The 20,527-nt window shown below is 42.4% G+C and overlaps 2 protein-coding genes across 2 annotated transcripts in view; both read right to left on the bottom strand.

The window, feature by feature from the left end:
- Nucleotides 1–20,527, bottom strand: part of FERRY3 (FERRY endosomal RAB5 effector complex subunit 3) — a 40,028-nt gene that overhangs the window by 15,736 nt on the left and 3,765 nt on the right. The window contains exons 3-6 of the mRNA XM_005897937.3: nt 19,592–19,737; nt 16,030–16,211; nt 11,836–11,935; nt 11,619–11,740 (exon numbers count right to left, since the gene is read on the bottom strand). Coding sequence (XP_005897999.1) covers nt 11,619–11,740; nt 11,836–11,935; nt 16,030–16,211; nt 19,592–19,737 — 550 coding nt within the window. The remainder of the gene's footprint in view (nt 1–11,618; nt 11,741–11,835; nt 11,936–16,029; nt 16,212–19,591; nt 19,738–20,527) is intronic.
- On the bottom strand, nt 3,584–11,611 carry LOC102271437 (testis-specific Y-encoded-like protein 1). Its single transcript, XM_070371765.1, is given in 2 exon segments — nt 3,584–7,152; nt 7,154–11,611. Coding segments are annotated over 2 exon segments (1,296 nt in total). The 5' UTR covers nt 7,295–11,611; the 3' UTR covers nt 3,584–5,997.

The following is a 20,527-nucleotide window of genomic DNA, read 5'->3' on the forward strand; positions in this document are numbered from 1 at the left end:
CTAAAGTGGGTTGTCATTTCCTACTCCAGGAGATCTTCCCAACCCAGGGATCAAACCCGGGTGCTCGCATTGCAGGCAGCGTCTTTACCATCTAAGCCACCAGGTAATGAAACTAATTGCTGAAAGTACCACTTAATTTATTCCTAAATTTATCCTTTATCCATGGGGCAAGGAACACAAGCACTTACAATTTATACAATTCCCACTTATTCTTCCATTTCTTTGGTTATTTCTTTCAGTCAGTGAGGCATAGTTTTTTAGTCATTACAATATCAACTCCTATGCCACTGTGTAATATTTCTTAGTAGCCTAGGGCATGATTAAATAGTGACTAACATTACCTTAAAATGTTTAAAATGACGTTAAAAACATTAATATATCCTTATATCAGGTGGCATCAGTGAAACTAGAGAAAAAGTGAAGTGAGAGAAATGAAAATTAAAAACAAAAAAGTCAAATAAAAGAAAGAATTAAAAAAGAAGAAAGTTCATTTTGACATATTCATATCCTTTTTTTTAAAAACCATTTCCTATTTTTTCACTGCCAAGAGTCTCACATTAAAAGACTTCTCTTAGCTCTAGCCCTTGCACTTCCTGAAAATGTTTCCGTGGAGGCATCAGAACTGTACAACTGCTCAATTCACTTATTACGGTGAGCTGAAGATGATTCAAATCTGTAATAGTCATCTATTCCCCTGACTAGATTTTTTCGATAAATCCAAACAGTCTTATTTGTGTCACTGATGGACTTCATTAGTAAATATAGCCAGTTTCAACCCCCAAATTCATACAGATTTACACAAATTAAATATCAGTTTAGGATTCAGGAAGCCACCAAAGAAAGTTGTTCCTGTTCTAATAACAAGAAAAGCTGGGGTAATCTATACGGCCATAACTGTTCTGAAGCTCATCAGAGATCTGAGGTAACAAGGTGACCAAGAAATTAAATTCTGAAGTGTGGCATGCCTGTCCCAGGGGAGACAGGACACATGGTTTGCAGTTTTGGCAGAGCACCATAGACATGAAATGCTGTCATGTATATAAGAAGGTAAGAAGAAATCAGCTAAAACGCTAACACGTTCTTTAAGGTAAAGTATGGGGTGGCATGTGCATTTAGGACAGCAATGGATGTTACGTGCTCTTGCAAACTCTTTCCCACTGGCCTCCACCAAGTGCTTCCAGGAAAGGCCTGGAGGTAGGGCAGGAGGAGAGACAGGCCACCGGGCGGCACAGGTAGATGTGCTAAGGCTGCCCGTGCCCTCGGCCCAGACCTGCAGGGTGTGCCCAAGACCACGGGACCACGGAACCTGTCTCTCACCCTCAACGAGGAGCCTGACACTGAACAACAAACAAGGCCAGTCTATTGCTGGGGGCAGAACAGCAGCGCACACAGGGACCTCCTGCTGAGGAGCAGGCCCTCAAAGGCTACTGACAGCTCAGGGTGGGGCAGGGTGGCAGAGGACCGGCTAGAGACCAAAGCCCCACTCTCAACACCAAGTGGCAGCAGCGTGCCGCTGTAGACAGTGAAGCCTGCGGTGGACCGGACTGGAGAACAGAAACCAAACAGCCCGACCACCAACTGCATTTCCATGGCCTTCACCTTAACAGCCTGCCCATTTCTGGGCATAGGCACTATTTATGTAGGCGGTGCTTAGTGGTAGAGAATCCACCTACCAATGCAGGAGATGAGAGACCCAGGTTCAATCCTTAGGTCAGGCCCCTGGAGGAGGAAATGGCAACCCACTTCAGTGTTCTTGCCTGGAGAATTGGACGCATCTGAGCCACACACTACTTCTTTTCTAATACACACAACAGTCTGCATTTTATAGTGGATACGTGTTAGTGTTAGTCACTCAGTCGTGTCCGACTCTTCGCGACCCCACAGACTGTAGCCCGCCAGGCTTCTCTATCCATGCAATTCTCCAGGCAAGAATACTGGAGTGGATTGCCATTCCCTTCTCCAGAGGAACTTCCCAACCCAGGGATTGAACCCTGGTCTCCTGCCTCACAGGCAGATTCTTTACCATTTGAGCTATAGGGAAGTCTTATACATAATGGATATATTTACTTACATTCTAATATATAGTGGATATATTTACTTATATTCATTATAATATATATGAAGTACTAGATCCTGAGTTATATGTTTAAGTTTGAACTATAAAATTTCTAGAAGAAAATGTAGCAGAAAATCTTTGTGATCTTGAATTTTTAGATAAGACACTGCTCTTTGAAAGAAACTGATAAGAAAATGAAAAGACAAGCCACAAGGTGCTAGAACATATTTGTAAAACATATATCTGATTATACATTTGTACCAGAATACATAGAGAACTTTCACAACTCAATAATAAGAAAAAAAATAATAAAGGAGAGCTATGGCTAGAAGATCAGCCATAGCTGATCTGAAAATTGAAAAAATGTTCAGCGTTAGTAGCCACCAGGGGAACGCAAAGACACACAAAATGAGACCCCGCTACAAAACCCACCAGAATGGCTGAATACCACCACCAAGTGCTGACAAGGGTGTGGAGCGTCTAGAACCTCATACGTGGGCGGTGGGGATGCAAAACTGTCACAACCACTTCGGAGAACAGTTGGGCAGTTTCTTATAAGATTAAACACACCATGTATTCTATTTACTGTGTTACCCAGCAATCCCACTCCTAGGTATTTACATAAGAGAATTTTAAACATATGTCTACACATATTATATTATAAACATACGTCCATCCATATGTTCCAGCTTCTCTGTTGGCTCAGATGGTAAAGACTCTGCCTGCAATGTGGGTTACCTGGGTTCAATCCCCAGATCGGGAAGATCCCCTGGAGGAGGGCAACCCACTCCAGTATTCGTTCTTGCCTGGAGAATCCCATGGACAGAGGAGCCTGGTGGACTACAGTCCACGGGCTTGCAAAGGGCTGGACACAACTGAGCGACTGACTTTCATTTTCACTTTCATGACTATACAAAGACCTGTATGTAAATGCTTCAGTCACTTCATTTATAATTGCCCAAATCTGGAAACACTTCAAATGTCCACCATTGGATAAACAAAAAAATAACAGAGCAACAAAAAGAGAAGAACCACTTATAATGGCAACAACACGAGTGGGTCTCAAAAGGGTTGTGTTAAGTGAAGGAGTAAGACATAAGCTGCTGCATACAGTTTGATTCCATTTATATGAGAAAATAAAAATTACAGGGACAGAAATCAGATCAGGTTACCACAAGCTCGGCAAGCAGAAGGGGGGTTAATATAAATGGATAAAAAGGAAATGCTATGTCTTGACTGCAGGGATGACTTCATGACTAAGTCTGTCAAAACTCATCAAAATGCAAACCTAAAACAAGTGACTTTTATACAATTTACCCTTTAATAGACCTGATTTTAAACAAAAAGGCAAAAATAAATGAATTTTAAAAACTGGTCAATTTCATACAATTCCATATGTAGTTACGCTGAAAACAGGTTTCTGCTCCCCCAGGAAATCTACCAAAAAGGAAAGCAAGCTAACAAAGTCACAGTAAAAATACTCTTTCCTAGGAATACTTGATTTTTTAAAGCAGCAGCAGTGAAAGGTCAATATTTATACAATGGAACTGATCACACAGAATGAATTTCTGAAACTATAGTAGCAAGTGAAAGTGAAAGTCATTCAGTCGTGTTCGACTCTTTGCGACCCCATGGACTAGTGCGTAGCCTTTCCCTTCTCCAGGGGATCTTCCCAACCCAAGGACTGAACCCAGGTCTCCCACACTGCAGGTGGATTCTTTACCAGCTGAGCCACAAGGGAAGCCCAAGAATACTGGAGTGGGTAGCCTATCCCGTTTCCAGCAAACCGGGGTCTCCTGCATCAAGAGATATTTTTGGTAGCAAGGGGTTTTCTGAGCTTCCATTAGGTCAGTGATTTTCTGCCTTTTTGACCACAGTACAGAGTACATACTTAATATTTTACATTTTGTTCAATACACACATGTGTAATGCACTGATGTCTTTTCCCCTAGTCTACTCTACTCAGATCTGTTCCATTCCATTCCATTCTACTATTAATTTTATCTTTTTTTTTTTTCCAGCAAGTAACATGCTTTTATTTTACCATCATGCGTATAAAGAAAGACAAATATATCAATGGTACACTTTTAATTTGACAGAGCAGCTTCACAAGTATTTATGCTATTTAGGAAAAGACACATGAATTACTAAGCTGTTAACCAGGCAAATTATCAAGACAGACAATTAAGCCACATATTTTTAGTAGGCTACTTTTTCATGAAGACAACAATTTCCAAAGTATTAAGAATATGAAAAGAACAAGTGACACAGATTATATTTCTAAGCATACAGTTTAATTATTAACAGAAACAAGCTGAAATTCACTACGATATTCATTTAGGTGTTTATATCATACAGAGATACAGCACATTTTTCCAAATGTTCTCAACTGAAAGCAAAATAAAGCCTGTATAGCTCAATTTTCCCAGTAAACAGAAACAAGGAAAATAACACGATTTTACTAAATACTAGTGAAATAAAGCATGCAGTACTAACCCTCCTTATAAATTAAGTCAAACGAAAACAAGTGAAAGCACTCAGTTGCCTTTTTTACAAAACTCTTTTTTAGGTAATGTACTTAACATTCTAACCCCCTTCAATTCTCACGTGTTAATCCTGGGAAAAGAACCTCTTCTCCCATCACCACTGACAGACAAAGAACCTCCTTGAAGACTCTCCATCTTAATTTAAGGCCCAATTTTAACCTGGCTCATTTTTGCCTATCTGTGGTCTGTTCAGTTTCTCCTGTTTTGGGCACCCATCACAATATCTTCTTCCATCAATTATGGCCTAGATAGTACTTTTCATTTCATCTAAATCTGTCTCCCTTTAAATCCTCTAGATGTTGCTAAAGTGGGTGGAGGATGCAGAAGAGAGCAGAAGAATATAAGAGCTCTGGCAATCTATTAGACAAGACAGCCTGTTCCTTGAAATAATGGAGAGCCAAATTAAAAGACCTGATTTGCACACGCTTATGAGCTAACATTTAAGACAGAAGAGAGACAACGGAGAAGGTGTACTGCCACTCTGGCGCTTAATTACGCTCAGGATGAAAAAAGGAGGCACAAAGAGGTACCCAGCTTTTGGGTGATTCACTAGAGACTGAAAAAGCCTGGTACTTTGAATGGACACCATCTTTAGGCCAACGTGCCATGAGAAGTCTAACTTGTCACCTCAACCACTTGCCTGACAGTTATTAGGGTTCTGCATGATGGGAGCAGAGGAAAGGGAGGTGGGGGCGGGGGATGAGGAACAGAGGATAAGTCTTTTGGGAAAAATGGAAGGGTCTTTTGAGTGCTGGCAGGAAACCTGGAGATTGTTTACCAGAAACCAGAGTGGGGCTGACAAAGTTCTAGAAGACGTCCATCCAGTAGATAGCAGTCAAGGGAACAGCCAGTAGCAGGCAGCGATAGTAGGTGACCAGAGGCGCAAGAAGAGCAATGGAGTCACATAAATCACACAGGCCCAGTGGCCCACTGCAGTTCTCCCTTGATATCATTAATGCCCGGTTATCTACAGGGCATATGCCTGTGCTGTGGAGACGGATGGGTAGAATGGCCTCCTAGACAAATACCTCCAGGTACAAGAGGCAAACCGGAGGCTCTGGGAACTAACAGGGTCCAAGGAGTGCAGATAAAGACTATGCAGTTTACAGCATCACAAGCTTACTCAGGAGTGGTATGAGTCACGGGCCATGCAGCATGTGATATCAATGCAGGAAAGCATGAAGGCCATGTGCAAGTGAAGGAGCATGGCCATGACTGTCTCAATCCTGAGGCTGAGAGAAATGAATGTCCAGAGAAAAAAGGCTCCAGAAATGTCAGAGAAAAAAGTGGGGTTGAGAGGGGTGGTTAGAAGACATATCCGTATCTGTTGCCCAAACACAGGTCCATTAAGAGGCGAAAAGGGACCTTGTACAGAAACCTTCCCAATGGCAAAGTTTAACCAGACTGGAACCCGAAGGGCCTGGGGATTTCCACGGGCTCCCTTACTGGGCGACGTCTGGCTCTACCGACTCCTTCACGCAGCAGGTAGTATTGCAGTGGATCTGGCCACAGGTCCTCTTTGATAATTTCAGCAATCCTGTCAGACTCTGGAAGGCTGTGGTCTGAAAACCAGGTGAAGAAATTGCACACGACCTCTTGGTTCCTGCGAATGAAGGACTGGGGTTCATGGCCCCGGCGCCATATGATTGGAGTGGAAAGAGACACTACTCGGCCAGAGGCTCTGACCTCATATTCTTTGACAATCAGCTGGTTTCGAAAATACGGGTTTCTCCGAAAGAAGAACTTGAACTTGCAGCCTGTTCGCGGGTGTCTGAGCTCCTTCACCTCCAAATTAGTTATGTATCTTAACATCTCTGCATCTTGGCCTCTAATCATGGGAGACAACTGGGGGTGGTTCCGAAAGGCAGTGACCCAGAAGCCCGGGATATTCTGAATGATGTAGTTCCTCCGCTCCAGGTAGTGTCGACGCATCCACCCGAATTTATGCTCTAGTTGTTGAAAGGCCCGGTCAGCCTGAGCGTTCACAGTGTCCAGTTCCAGCTGGATTGCCTCCAGCGGGTTCATGTGGAGATCCATACGCAGAGGCCGGTGCCCCGCCTCCTCCACCACTCTGTTCTCCACAATTTCTATTTCTTCACCGACTGGCCTCTCCTCCACCTCCATTCCCTGCTCCATTGCTTCCTCCTCCTTCGCTCCTTCCTTCCCCACCACCTCCTCATCCACTGCGACCGAGAAGACGGGGCCGTCTTCAGTCTTCACTTCCTCAGCTTTCGCCTCCGCCATCAAGTCAGACCCCAAGTTCTCTGCGCCACAAGTTTCTAGCGGCTTCTCCTGACTCAAGCCCAGCGGCTCTCCGGGCTGACGGCCATTTCCCAGGCTGTCGTCCGTTGCCAGGGACCCAGACGCCATTTCCAGACCCTCCGTAGGTGGAGCCGGCTCTAGCCTCGCTTCGGGCGCTACGTAACCGCCGTCCCCGCCTGCTCGGATCTGGAATGTACTGGCACAGCCTGGATCTGGGGGAGCAGCTGGGGGTGCGTCTTCCTCCTCTGGAAGCTGGGGTGGTGGGAGCGTGACGGCCTCGAAATACCCCCTCACCCGTCTCTGCCATCACCTGTGACGCCTCTGTTTTCAGGCACCGGGAAGGGTCCGGAGCTCCGGCGGCACAGTCGGATGTGGCGAGGCTGTGGGTTTCAAGGAGAGGGGTCCTCTCGCCCCCGTCTGGGCTGCTCATGTCAGCAGCACTCAGATAAACCGAAGGCCAACGTATGTTTTCCTCTCAGAAGCCGCGCTCGACGAAAACTGGTCGCTCGTACCACTCACTCTCTAATCTCTCTATTATTTCTCTATTATTATTTTTAAAGTTCAGTTGGAAAGCAAAGGATCTACCTTGGTTCCTGGCAGACTACAAGCAGCAGTCTGAGAAACACCACTGGACCTTATGGCATATTGTCTATATGGGACAGGATGTTCCCAGCCTGTCCCCGATATCTCTTTTTGTACTGAGTTTAGCACTTTTTTCATTTGAAATGAAGAGTATATACATGTTGGTGTCCAGGGGGTTATCCCATTTCTAATTATAAAAAATTGTTTAAATGTTTCTAAGGTATTGGGGAAAACAACACCACAAATGAAAGATGATAATAGGAGGTGATAATAGATAGCATCAGGTAAACAGCTTAATGATAAGACTCATAAGCCTGTCTATACACCCATCCCATAAGTATTTCTTTACGTGCCTGTATCAACAGGGACTATGCCAAAGCCTTTGACTGTGTGGGTCACAATAAACTGTGGAAAATTCTTCAAGAGATGGGAATACTAGACCACCTGATCTGCCTCTTGAGAAATTTGTATGCAGGTCAGGAAGCAACAGTTAGAACTGGACATGGAACAACAGACTGGTTCCAAATAGGAAAAGGAGTTCGTCAAGGCTGTATATTGTCACCCTGCTTATTTAATTTATATGCAGTGTACATCACGAGAAACGCTAGACTGGAAGAAACACAAGCTGGCATCAAGATTGCTGGGAGAAATATCAATAACCTCAGATATGCAGGTGACACCACCCTTATGGCAGAAAGTGAAGAGGAACTCAAAAGCCTCTTGATGAGTGGACAGTGAAAAAGTTGGCTTAAAGCTCAACATTCAGAAAACGAAGATCATGGCATCTGGTCCCATCACTTCATGGCAAATAGATGGGGAAACAGTGAAATCAGTGTCAGACTTTATTTTTCTGGGCTCCAAAATCACTACAGATGGTGACTGGAGCCATGAAATTAAAAGACGCTTACTCCTTGGAAGGAAAGTTATGACCAACCTAGATGGCATATTCAAAAGCAGAGAGATTACTTTGCCAACAAAGGTTCATCTAGTCAAGGCTATGGTTTTTCCTGTGGTCATGTATGGATGTGAAGAGTTGGACTGTGAAGAAGGCTGAGCGCCAAAGAATTGATGCTTTTGAACTGTGGTGTTGGAGAAGATTCTTGAGAGTCCCTTGGACTGCAAGGAGATCCAACCCGTCCATTCTGAAGGAGATCAGCCCTGGGATTTCTTTGGAAGGAATGATGCTAAAGCTGAAACTCCAGTACTTTGGCCACCTCATGCGAAGAGTTGACTCATTGGAAAAGACTGATGCTGGGAGGGATTGGGGGCAAGAGGAGAAGGGGACGACAGAGGATGAGATGGCTGGATGGCATCACTGACTGAATGGACGTGAGTCTGAGTGAACTCTGGGAGTTGGTGATGGACAGGGAGGCCTGGCGTGCTGCGATTCATGGGGTCGCAAAGAGTCGGACACGACTGAGCGACTGATCTGATCTGACCTGATCAACAGGGAGCAAGACCATCCCCAAGAAAAAGAAATGCAAGAAGGCAAAATGGCTGTCTGAGGAGGCCTTACAAATAGCTGTGAAAAAGAAGAGAAGCGAAAAGCAAAGGAGAAAAGGAAAGATATACCCATTTGAATGCAAAGTTCCAAAGAATAGCAAGGAGAGATAAGAAAGCCTTCCTCAGTGATCAGTGCAAAGAAATATAGGAAAATAATAGAATGGGAAAGACTAGAGATCTCTTCAAGAAAAACCAAGGGAACATTTCATGCAAAGATGGGCTCAATAAACGACAGAAATGGTATGGAACAGAAGCAGAAGATATTAAGAAGACGTGTCAAGAATACACAGAAGAACTGTGCAAAAAAAATCTTCACCACCCAGATAATCACAATGGTGTGATCACTCACCTAGAGCCAGACATCCTGGAATGTGAAGTCAAGTGAGCCTTAGGAAGCATCACTACAAACAAAGCTAGTGGAGGTGATGGAATTCCAGTTGAGCTATTTCAAATCCTATAAGATGGTGTTGTGAAAGTGCTGCACTCAATATGCCAACAAATTTGGAAAACTCAACAGTGGCCAAGGGACTGGAAAAGGTCAGTTTTCATTCCAATCCCAAAGAAAGGCAATGCCAAAGAATGCTCAAACTACCGCACAATTGAACTCATCTCACACACTAGTAAAGTAATGCTCAAAATTCTCCAAGCCAGGCTTCAGCAATACGTGAACCAGATGTTCAAGCTGGTTTTAGAAAAGGCAGAGGAACCAGAGATCAAATTGCCAACATCCGCTGGGTCATTGAAAAAGCAAGAGAGTTCCAGAAAAACATCTACTTTATTGACTATGCCAAAGCCTTTGACTGTGTGGATCACAATAAACTGTGGAAAATTCTTCAAGAGATGGGAATACCAGACCACCTGACCTGCCTCTTGAGAAACCTGTATGCAGGTTAGGAAGCAACAGTTAGAACTGGACATGGAACAACAGACTGGTTCCAAATAGGAAAAGGAGTACGTACGTCAAGGCTGTATGTTGTCACCCTGCTCATTTAATTTATATGCAGAGTACATCATGAGAAACGCTGGGCTGGATGAAGCACAAGCTGGAATCAAGATTGTCAGGAGAAATATCAATAACCTCAGATATGCAGATGACACCACCTTATGGCAGAAAGTGAGGAAGAACTAAAGAGTATCTTGATGAAAGTGAAAGAGGAGAGTGAAAAAGTTGGCTTAAAGCTCAACATTCAGAAAACGAAGATCATGGCATCCGGTCCCATCACTTCATGGCAAATAGATGGGGAAATAGTGGAAAGAGTGAGAGACTTTATTTTTCTGGGCTCCAAAATCACTGCAGATGGTGACTGCAGCCATGAAATTAAAAGACGCTTACGCCTTGGAAGGAAAGTTATGACCAACCTAGACAGCCTATTAAAAAGCAGAGAGATTACTTTACCAACAAAGGTCCATCTAGTCAAGGCTATGGTTTTTCCAGTAGTCATGTATGGATGTGAGAGTTGGACTGTAAAGAAAGCTGAGTGCCAAGAATTGATGCTTTTGAACTGTTATGTTGGAGAAGACTCTTGAGAGTCCCTTGGACAGCAAGGAGATCAAATCAGTCCATCCTAAGGAGATCATTCCTGGGTGTACATTGGAAGGACTGCTGTTGAAGCTGAAATTCCAATAGGTTGGCCACCTGAAGCAAAGTGCTGACTCATCTGAAAAGACCCTGATGCTGGGAAAGATTAAGGGGCTGGGGGAGAAGGGGACGACAGAGGATGAGATGGTTGGATGGCATCACTGACTCAATGGACATAAGTTTGGATACTCTGGGAGTTGGTGATGGACAGGGAGGCCTGGCATGCTGCAGTCCATGGGGTTGCAAAGAGTCGGACACGACTGAGCAACAGAACGGAACTGAACGGAACTGCTCAAGAGCTAGACACTTGACAGAGATCTGGGGATTACAAGAGCAGAAAAAATAGACATGGTTTTTTACCTTCAAGACAAGATAAGTAAGGGAGAAGGACATTATATAAATAAAATGCTATATCTAAATGTTTACAGCACACACTAGAAAATCCTGAAAACAGGATTATTATACTGTACTAAGTATATCTCCAATAGAATATACTTTAAGCTTTGAAAAAAGAAAGAAATTCTCAAAGGTGAGTACACAGCCAGGAAATAACAGGCAATATAAGAAACACAGTGCATTTAGCCCATAAGGGACCACACAAATTATGAATTATAGAAAGTCTTCTTCTTCGTTTTGTACCCTGTACGTGCTTCTATTACTGCACATATCATTGTGTACAGTACTATTTACAGGCCAGTCTCTATAGAATATAAGCTCCCCACAGGCAGTTCTTGTTTTTCTGCTTAAAGAGTGCTTGGCATTTAAGATGCATTCAACCACTGTGTACTGCATTGAAAGGAAACCAATTTAAAAAACACAGGAGACAGTAGTCAAGGTATTTAGGTATACATACCCACAAGATTTATAAAGCTAAGTTCTAGGTGGAGAATCACCTTTGTAAAACATCCTGCCCCACATAATCCACATAAAGTCTACAAAATGAAAGGTGTTAAAAAAAAGCATATAGTTATCTTGAATTTTCATTGGTGACTTAAAAATATCTACAACTAAAAAGGTCCAATTTCACAATAAATACAAACTGTTACTGATAACAACTTTTTATCTCATAAAAGCGATACCTGATTAATACCTGAGGGAGCTGTTGTTGGGATTTTTTAGGTCTTGATGAAGTTTAATTACCCATTCCTGATACTCTTGTTTTTGAATGGCAGTCGATTGTTTTAATTCATTGGACCACTTATTTTCTAAGTCCTAAAAAGAGACAGTATACCAACTAGTTAATTTTTTTTTTTCTTCACAAAAATAAACAAAGGCACTCTGAAAGTCATTATATATACCTCACTTACCTGCTGGGATTCGAAATGCTGAGCAGCTAGGGTGTTCACATCTTGGTCCGTCAGTGACTTTCCCAACTCCTGCATCACTTTTTCCATTTCAATACCTTGTCTGAAACATAAATAAGTAGATTGAATACAGTCATCACATTTTAAAGGTGCAGAACCACTTTAGATTCATGGAATAACTGCTACGAAGTGCAAAGAACATTTTCTTCTTATAGGAAGGTGCCCAGGAATTGCAACAGTACTGTCTGGAAAGCAGTCTGAAGCCTTGGCAATGGACAGGTGGAAACAATGATGCTAACATCGTATAGTATACATAACATCACGTGTGTAGTTAAGTGGGAAACTAAATTTAGTACATAAAGGAGAACATTCAGAATCCAGGAGATAGTTCAATTTCCATAACTAATATTGAAAAGTCCAGAGCCTTTTTCACTTGCAGATTTTCACAAAGAAGATACTCCGCAATTCAGCTCAAAGTACATTTTTTATTCCTCTGAATGTGAGTTAAAGTGACTTCAACCTTCAAATCACACGTTATAATCAGAAGCTGCCAGTTAGGTTCTAAGAATCAAACTGGTATTAAGTCACAGCGTTCCGTTTCTAGAGGAATGTGAAATACATTCTGAAGATACATTTTAGTCTTAATTTATCCAAATAAACAATGTGTGGAAATTAAAAATGGTATTTCCCCATGAGAAAAACGAATGGTGCTACAAGTTCAGACAGTGGTTATTTAGGAGGAAACAGGTGGGAACTGCTGGATGGGTAGGAGGGAGGCTTCTGCAGGCTGGAGATCACCTCCTTCTTCATCTGGGAGAGGAGCACACTGGTGTGCTTACTTAGTGGAAGCTTACTGAACTGTATACCTACAGTTTATTGCCTTTTTATATGTAGGTTATATTTTAATAAATAAGTTGATTAAAACATCTCTAATAAAAATGTATTAATCAAGTTTGTTCTAAAACACATTTCAAACAAACTTGGAAGCAGTGAAACAGACATGAACTAAAGGACTTCACTATCATTTTAGTCAGTTGACGTAAATTGCTCTTAAAAGAGAAACTGTACTTACTTCTAAGACCTGATTAACATACTTAAATGTATATCATAAATGAAACTCATTCGTATGTTATATTTTTATACATCTCAATGTAAACCTTCTGGTATCAAATATTCAGTACTACTTAATTCCCACTTAATGATAATGCAGGTGACCTCACTAATTTTTAATAATTACTAGAGGTCAGGTGAAGATAATGCTTGCAAGTAAGATTTTTATTAAAACAGAAATAACTGCTAAGCATTTATAATTACAAACTTTGATACAATATATTAATATTTTACATTACACATGTTCCCTCTAGTGGATAAAAAGTATCACTGCCACTTTAAAGTTTCAAAGAACTATCTTGAATCTGGTTTGCTAAAAAGAGGGAAATTTTCATTCAGGAAAAAGAAAACTAATAAATAACAATTCAACAAATAAAACTTCAGGAACATTTATTTCACCCTAAATGTGTTAGAAGTGCAAGTACAGTTAATGATATAACATTTATGTCTACGGTTAAGATGAAAGAAAAATTTATTATATGAAATACTATGTAGTGGCTCAGGATGTCTGTCATGATGATTCTGACAACCTGTACGTTATCTTGAAGACATTTAAGAAAAAAGATCATTGTAACTGTGTTGATGTTGTATTGAGACAAATTCTTTTAAAGATGTAAAATGGGATTAAAATGAAAGGAGAGATGAGAAAATGCGTCACTTCTACTCATAATTAGATAAATGAATTAAACACCAAAATTTTGGGTGAACTTCCACTAATGAATTCCAACTTACTATTAGTTATACGATTCAACTTTGCAAAAAATATTACCTGCCTTGAAGAGAACATGGTTTATTTTTATTTATTAAGCTGACAGTTTGGACACGTGAAAAACTATGAAACTGTTCTTAAAATAAATGTTTGCAAACATTTTTAAAGTCTTTATTGAACTTGTTACAATAGTTATGTGTTTTATGTTTTGTTTTTTTGGCCATGAGGCATGTGAGATCTTAGTTCCCCAACCAGGGTTCCAACCTGCACCCCCTGCATTTGAAGGTGAAGTTTCAACCACTGGACAACCAGGGAAGCCCCAAATGCATTCCATTATTATCTGTATGTTTGGGGGTGGGCAAACAAAGCCCCGTCAAGAAGTCTGGCCAAAGGACATTTCAAAAAATAACATAAACCAAAACAAATCCCTATTGAAAAACTATCCTGTAACAGAAAAATATATATATAAAGTACCAGTAAATGCTGATAATTAGTAACTTAATGCAGTTTCCAAAAAAACTGAAGGGTTAAGTGGAATAAGAACCTTCTTCCAACTTAGAAAAAAGAACAATTATAGAACAGTGATGGCCAGAGATGAAATTTTCTGGGAGGTGGAGTGAGCAGGCAGCAAAGAGAACCACAGCTCAGAGCAACTCAGCTGCTGACTGAAAGCAGGAGCGAGCGACAGCCACTGACGTGAACCACAGATGCCGAGCTGTGCATTTTTTAATATCCCTAAACAGGTTGGAGAAGACTCTTGAGAGTCCCTTGGACTGCACGGAGATCCAACCAGTCTATTCTAAAGGAGATCAGTCCTGGGTGTTCATTGGAAGGACTGATGCTAAAGCTGAAACTCCAATACTTTGGCCACCTCATGCGAAGAGTTGACTCATTGGAAAAGAGTCTGATGCTGGAAGGGATTGTGGGCAGGAGAAGGGGATGACAGAGGATGAGATGGCTGGATGGCATCACCAACTTGATGGACATGAGTTTGAGTAAACTTCGGGAGTTGGTGATGGACAGGGAGGCCTGGCGTGCTGCGATTCACGGGGTCACAAAGAGTCGGACACGACTGAGCGACTGAACTGAACTGAAGTGAAACACGTAGAACAAGTGTAGGCCCAGAAAACCTAAGACCTGAGAACAGATTCAGAATGAGAGGAAGATTGTATTATCTGAAGCCCCAGTGGGGAAAAAAATCAAACAAATGAAGTTCAACAGAAGGTAATTAGTGTTGGGTGATGAGCACCATATTTTAAAAACTCTAATCTGTATTTCACACTTATTTTCAAGTATGTTCACAGTATTCCATGTGTGCATGCTTAGTTGCTTCAGTTGTGTCTGACTCTTTGCGACCCAATGGACTGTAGGCCACCAGGGTCCTCTGTCCATGGGGTTCTCCAGGCAAGAATGAATACTGGAGTGGGTTGCCATGTCCTCCACTAGGGGATCTTCCCGACCCAGGGATCAATCCGACATCTCCTGAGTCTCCTGCATTGCAGGCAGATTCTTTACTCACAGAGCCACCTGGGAAGTCTGTGGACAATATTATTGGATATGAAATAAAGAACTAGAGGAAATCCATTTCTGCCTCAGTAAACTGGGGCAGTAACAGTAGGGTTGTGGATCAAATGAGACAGGGCATCTGTTAAGGACTGCATGTTCGTGGCCCCCCAGAGTACAAATGTTGAAACCCTAACCTTCACTGTGATGTTATGTGGAGGTGGGGTCTTTGGCAGGCAATTAGGTTGAGGTAAGCTCCAGAGGTTGGCATCCTCATGATGGAATTAGTCTGGAAGAAGGGGTGCTACTGTTCTCTGTCTATAGCAACATGCCAGGAGCGTGCATGGAGGAAAGGCTAAGGAAGCAATGTCAGGAAGGCACTGGCTACAAGCCAGGCGGTGGGTCCTCACCAGACACTGAGTCTGCTGGCACCGTGACCTTGGACAACTCAGCCTCCAGACTGTAGGAGATCAATTTCTGCTGTTTAAGCCATCCAGTCTGTGTTGTTGTTTTTTTTTTTTTAATATAGTGGCCTGAATGAAGACAGCATCCAAAGCACTTTGCACAGGGCCTGGAACAAAGCTGACCTTCAGAAGAGATAAGTTCTTCCTCCATCAGAACTAAGAGTAGATAGAGCCATCATAATTCGTTTAGGTAAATCCCTTCTGGAGTTCTATAAACTAGGAGAACCTTACCTGCCCAGGTGAAATGAGAGATCGAAACACACAAGAAAATCACTTTCTAATGTTGAAGATGATTTTCTATTCTATTTTTCAGTTTTATTAAAAAAAAAAAGAGAGAACACGCTGTTCTATAGCCTGTCATTATTTGATGATGTAACATTTAACTACGGTAATGCAAGAACTAGGAAGTACCTCTCCCGTAACTTTTTCAGCTCCACGTCTCTTTCGCCAATGAGTTCAGAGATACTGACGAAGTAGTTGTGTTCCAAGTTTAGGAGAGTTTCAGAGGCTGGAGAATGGATGAGGTCATGGTACACATCCGCGAAGTCTTCATCCCAGCTGGGCTCCTCGGGCCTCGCATGCTCTAGTGTGGTCTGCGAGATGGGACCAGACATTCTTAAATCCTGATGCAGTGCTCTTGGTTAACACACTGCTAGAGAAGTGAGTATACTATGATTCCATTTCGGTACATCAAAGGACAGAAAGGCCCTCTATTTATGTGTTTACAGGTTACATAGGATTATCTGAGCATACACAAAAATACGGAAAGAAGTGAACTCAGTTGTCAATGTGGGTTACCTGGAGGCAGGGATAAGGGGAAGGTGTTAATGTGAAGCAAGGGATAGAAGTGTCCATAATTTCAAAATAAAAAAAGAAAGGGTGATAAGTAAGCTCTCATTTCCATAAAACACACACACACATTTGAAGGGGCTGTTTGTAGCAGAGCGGGATTTTTAAGTACCTTACTTTGTATTCTAATGTGCCACATGAGAGAATAACTTGCATATAGTAATTGTATCATCAGAAAAAAAGCTTTTCATTATTAAAAATATATTGATAAAAAAGGTTTTGTAGGCTATATATTTAGAGAATGAGCTTACCTATGTAATAACACTGCCCTTGATAACCCAATTCATTCATAGGATTTTACATCAAGATATACAGGCAAAACTTTCTTACTTTGAACTCAGGTATTGTTTTCTTCATAAAATGTAAGTCCCCTCAATTAAATGTATGAAAACAGTAGTTATCAAAATGATAAAGGGACTGCATAAACACTGAGAAGCAAACAAACAAAAAACCCAGAAACACGCAGAAGCAGCAAAGAGACACCCTGAGTGCACACACAAGCACGTCTGGGGAGACAGATGCCTGGCCCCAGACGCGTGCCATGACAACACATCTGACGCACACAGCGCCCTACAGCGGCGGAAAACTGACATGCTCCGAAGTCCCCCGCCAAAGGTCATACGATACAACGGCAAAGAGGAAATTACACAAAGATTTCAACATTTTTTCTATTTTTGATCTTTGCAACTAGACACCTGTAAAAGAGAACAATCTAAATTCTTCCCTTTTCTTACCAACGAAAATACCCCAAACGGGAATCTATGATAGGACTCAAAATAATAATGCCCCTTACATACAACAAACAGATAAATCATGGAAACAGGTATTCTGAACCGGGACAATCAGGTAAACTCTTCCCCTTGTTCCCTTTCACTTATACTTGGATCAACTCTAGGTCAGGAGGGGAGACTTATTAAGAGAATCAGCCGAATGTAGACAGTGGATTTCATCTGCCCCGCAACTCTGCAAACCCGGACCACGGTCTGATAACTTCTATGTATCCCTAGACCCAGCATCCCTCTAGGAATTATAACCAGTCTATGTGACTTAGGCTCTGTTCCAAATTCACTCCGGGCTTGGGCTGAAGTTGTGTAAGAAGGAGCCAAGGTCAAATCCGAGGGACCTGCTTGGCCATACATAACACCAGACATTCAGTAGCCCCACAAGGTCAGATCAGCTCATTATGTAACTGGCAAGCCTCAGTTTACAACTCAGGCTGGAGTGAGACTTGTGAATAGGGAGAAGCATCTTACTACACGAGATGCACCCAACAGAATTCTTACTCACCCTCAGTCAACCAGAACTCTGGCACCGAGTTTATACACTTCCTCCCTGTCCCACATCCTGAGACCAGCCTGGGCCACTTGGATGTCCTGGTGGATGATTCACTAAGGCCCTGCCTTCCAGTGTCCCTCAACGCTGTATTTTTAATAAGTTCTCCCCTTTGCCTGACACTCATTCCATATCCTCCCTGGGAACAGCTCAGCCACTAAAATTCAAACACTCAGTCACTGATTACAAACTCCAACTGAAACTTCTCGTTCAGCAGCTCCGAGGCAACTGGTTCTGCAGCCTCACCAGGACCTCCGCTTCACAATCTCCACTATCTGAGCTGTTGGCTCTCTCTCACTGCCCTTTCTTCCTGATAAAGCTTACAGTCAATCACTGTCTTGCCCACATCCTCCTTGCCCACCTAACAAAACCACATCGTATTCCTCTAGCTCCACCTGCAGTCAGGCTCTGGGGAGCCGCAGCAGAAAAATCACAGAAGTCCAGACCAAACCGTTATTTGCAAGCTTGTGGCTGGATGTATTGTTGTTTACTTGCTAAGTTGTGGCCAACTCTTTTGCGACCCCATGGACTGTGGCCCGCCAGTCTCCTCTGTCCATGGGATTCTCCAGGCAAGAATACTGGAGTGGATTGCCATTTCCTTCTCCAGGGGATCTTCCTGGCCCAGGGATTGAACCCATGTCCCCTGCATTGGCAGGTGGATGCTTTACCACTGAGCCACTGAGGAAGCTCTCTGTGCTGGTTACTAGTTAATAAAAGAGAAGAAGGCAGACGTTTCCAGGTGGATATTCAGATAAGCCAGGTAGGTCAACAGACAATTACAATAAAGGATCTAGTCAAGATTCTGTCTAGGTGTCTTCTCTTCTCAGTCTACCCTGGGCTACTCCATTGAGCAATGAATAATTTTTTAACATAAGCATGCTCCATGTATATGTGGGATATACTCATATGAAAAAATTCATTGTTTATCTGAAATTCTAGTTTATTTATTTATTTAGGGCCACACCACACAGCATGTGGGATCTCACTTCCCCAACCAGGGATCAAACCCACAAGCCCCTGCATTGGAAGCACAGATTCTTAACCACTGGACCACCAGGGAAGTCCCTGAAATTCTAAGCTAAATGGGTGGCTGTATTTTTAATGACTAACTCTGGCCACCCTATGCTGGGTAGAAACACAAAAGCAGCGTCTCATTTCACAGGAACATTACAGCAAGCACTGCGTCCTGTGTGCGCACCTCGGTACCAAGAAGGACGCACACAAGCGCTGACACAGGGTGCGTACTACGGAGTAACTCTCTGTACACAGAGCACAGAGGTTCTACAGCTGCTCCAGTGTTACCCTGGCCATTTACACACCCTCGTCATTCTGCTTCAGAAACAAACACACACACAGAAAAAGCCATCAGATCTGTGTTACTTCAGGCTGGGCATGGAGGAAGCGGAAATGGGATGAAGGCAGTCAAAAGACACAAGCTTCCAGTTATAGTAAGTACTAGGCATGTTGTGTGCGATGTGATACATATAATGAACACTGCTGTATGGCACACATGAAAGGTAAGAGAACAAATCCTCAGCACAGGAGGAAACATTTTACTTTCTATTTCTTTAACTCTGTGTCTGTATGAGATGACGGATGTTCAGTAAATTTGTTGTGATAACCATTCCCTGATGTGTGTATGTCAAATCATCATGCTGTACACCTTAAACTCATGCAGTGTCATATGCCAACTACATTCCCAACATCTCAATAAAACTGTAAGAAAAAAACCCAAACAAACACATCAGAGTCCAGAACATCCCTGAAATTTAGGGTCTTATCTACTTTGTACCTCTGCATAGGCTTTGGCCCATGTGCTTGCCAGCTGATGGAGGTCAACTTCACCTGACTTCACAGCTTCCAGGGCAGCTTCGGCCTCTCTGTCATAATCTCTGAGGGATTCTTCTTCGATAAACTGGCTCAGAGCTTCTTTTAAGTCTGTAATATCGATAACAAATACCACCATTGGCAGACATAATTTGGGAACATTTTACCTGGCTAAGCATTCCAGTGTGACACTCCTGTCAAGCTTATACCCTTAAGAGCATGTCTAACTAACATAAATTCAGCTTAGAGGATCATTCAACTAATCTCACACTTATTTTTCTTTATAACCACAGGTTACTGAATGGTCAAAATTCTTAACTCTTATGTAATATAACCCTGATACTAATTAAAAATATTAATTTCTGAAGTCCTCATCTGAAACCGACTAGAGAAAAGCACATAAAGACCTTCTACAGAGGGAGGGTATGAAGCTTTCTGTATTTAAATGAGTTTCCTATATAACTTTCAAGGATATTATTGTTGTGTGTGTGTGTGCTCAGTTGCTTCAGTTGTGTTGAACTCTTGGTGACCCCATGGAATTTAGCCCGCCAGGCTCCTCTGTCCATGGGATTCTCTAGGCAAGAATGCTGGGGTGGGTTGCCATGCCCTTCTCCAGGGAATCTTCCTGACCCAGGGATTGAACCTGAGTCTCTTGTGTTTCCTGCCTTGCAGGCAGATTCTTGACCCACTAAGCTATGTGGGAAGGCCATATATTGTTACATTCTTGAACCTGAAATACAACTTGAGTGATCGGAATATTAAAACTGATTTATTTCAGATGATCTACATTCCAACTTCAGAGACACTAAAGACTGCTTTGAGGATGAGAAGATCATGGCTTTCATCTTGGGCACTTCCTTGCTCCCTCCCTCTCTCAGGTTGCTGGCCCTGGGGGAGACCA

The sequence above is a fragment of the Bos mutus genome, chromosome 5, assembly GCF_027580195.1.
Source record: "Bos mutus isolate GX-2022 chromosome 5, NWIPB_WYAK_1.1, whole genome shotgun sequence".
NCBI classification, from domain to species: Eukaryota; Metazoa; Chordata; class Mammalia; order Artiodactyla; family Bovidae; genus Bos; species Bos mutus.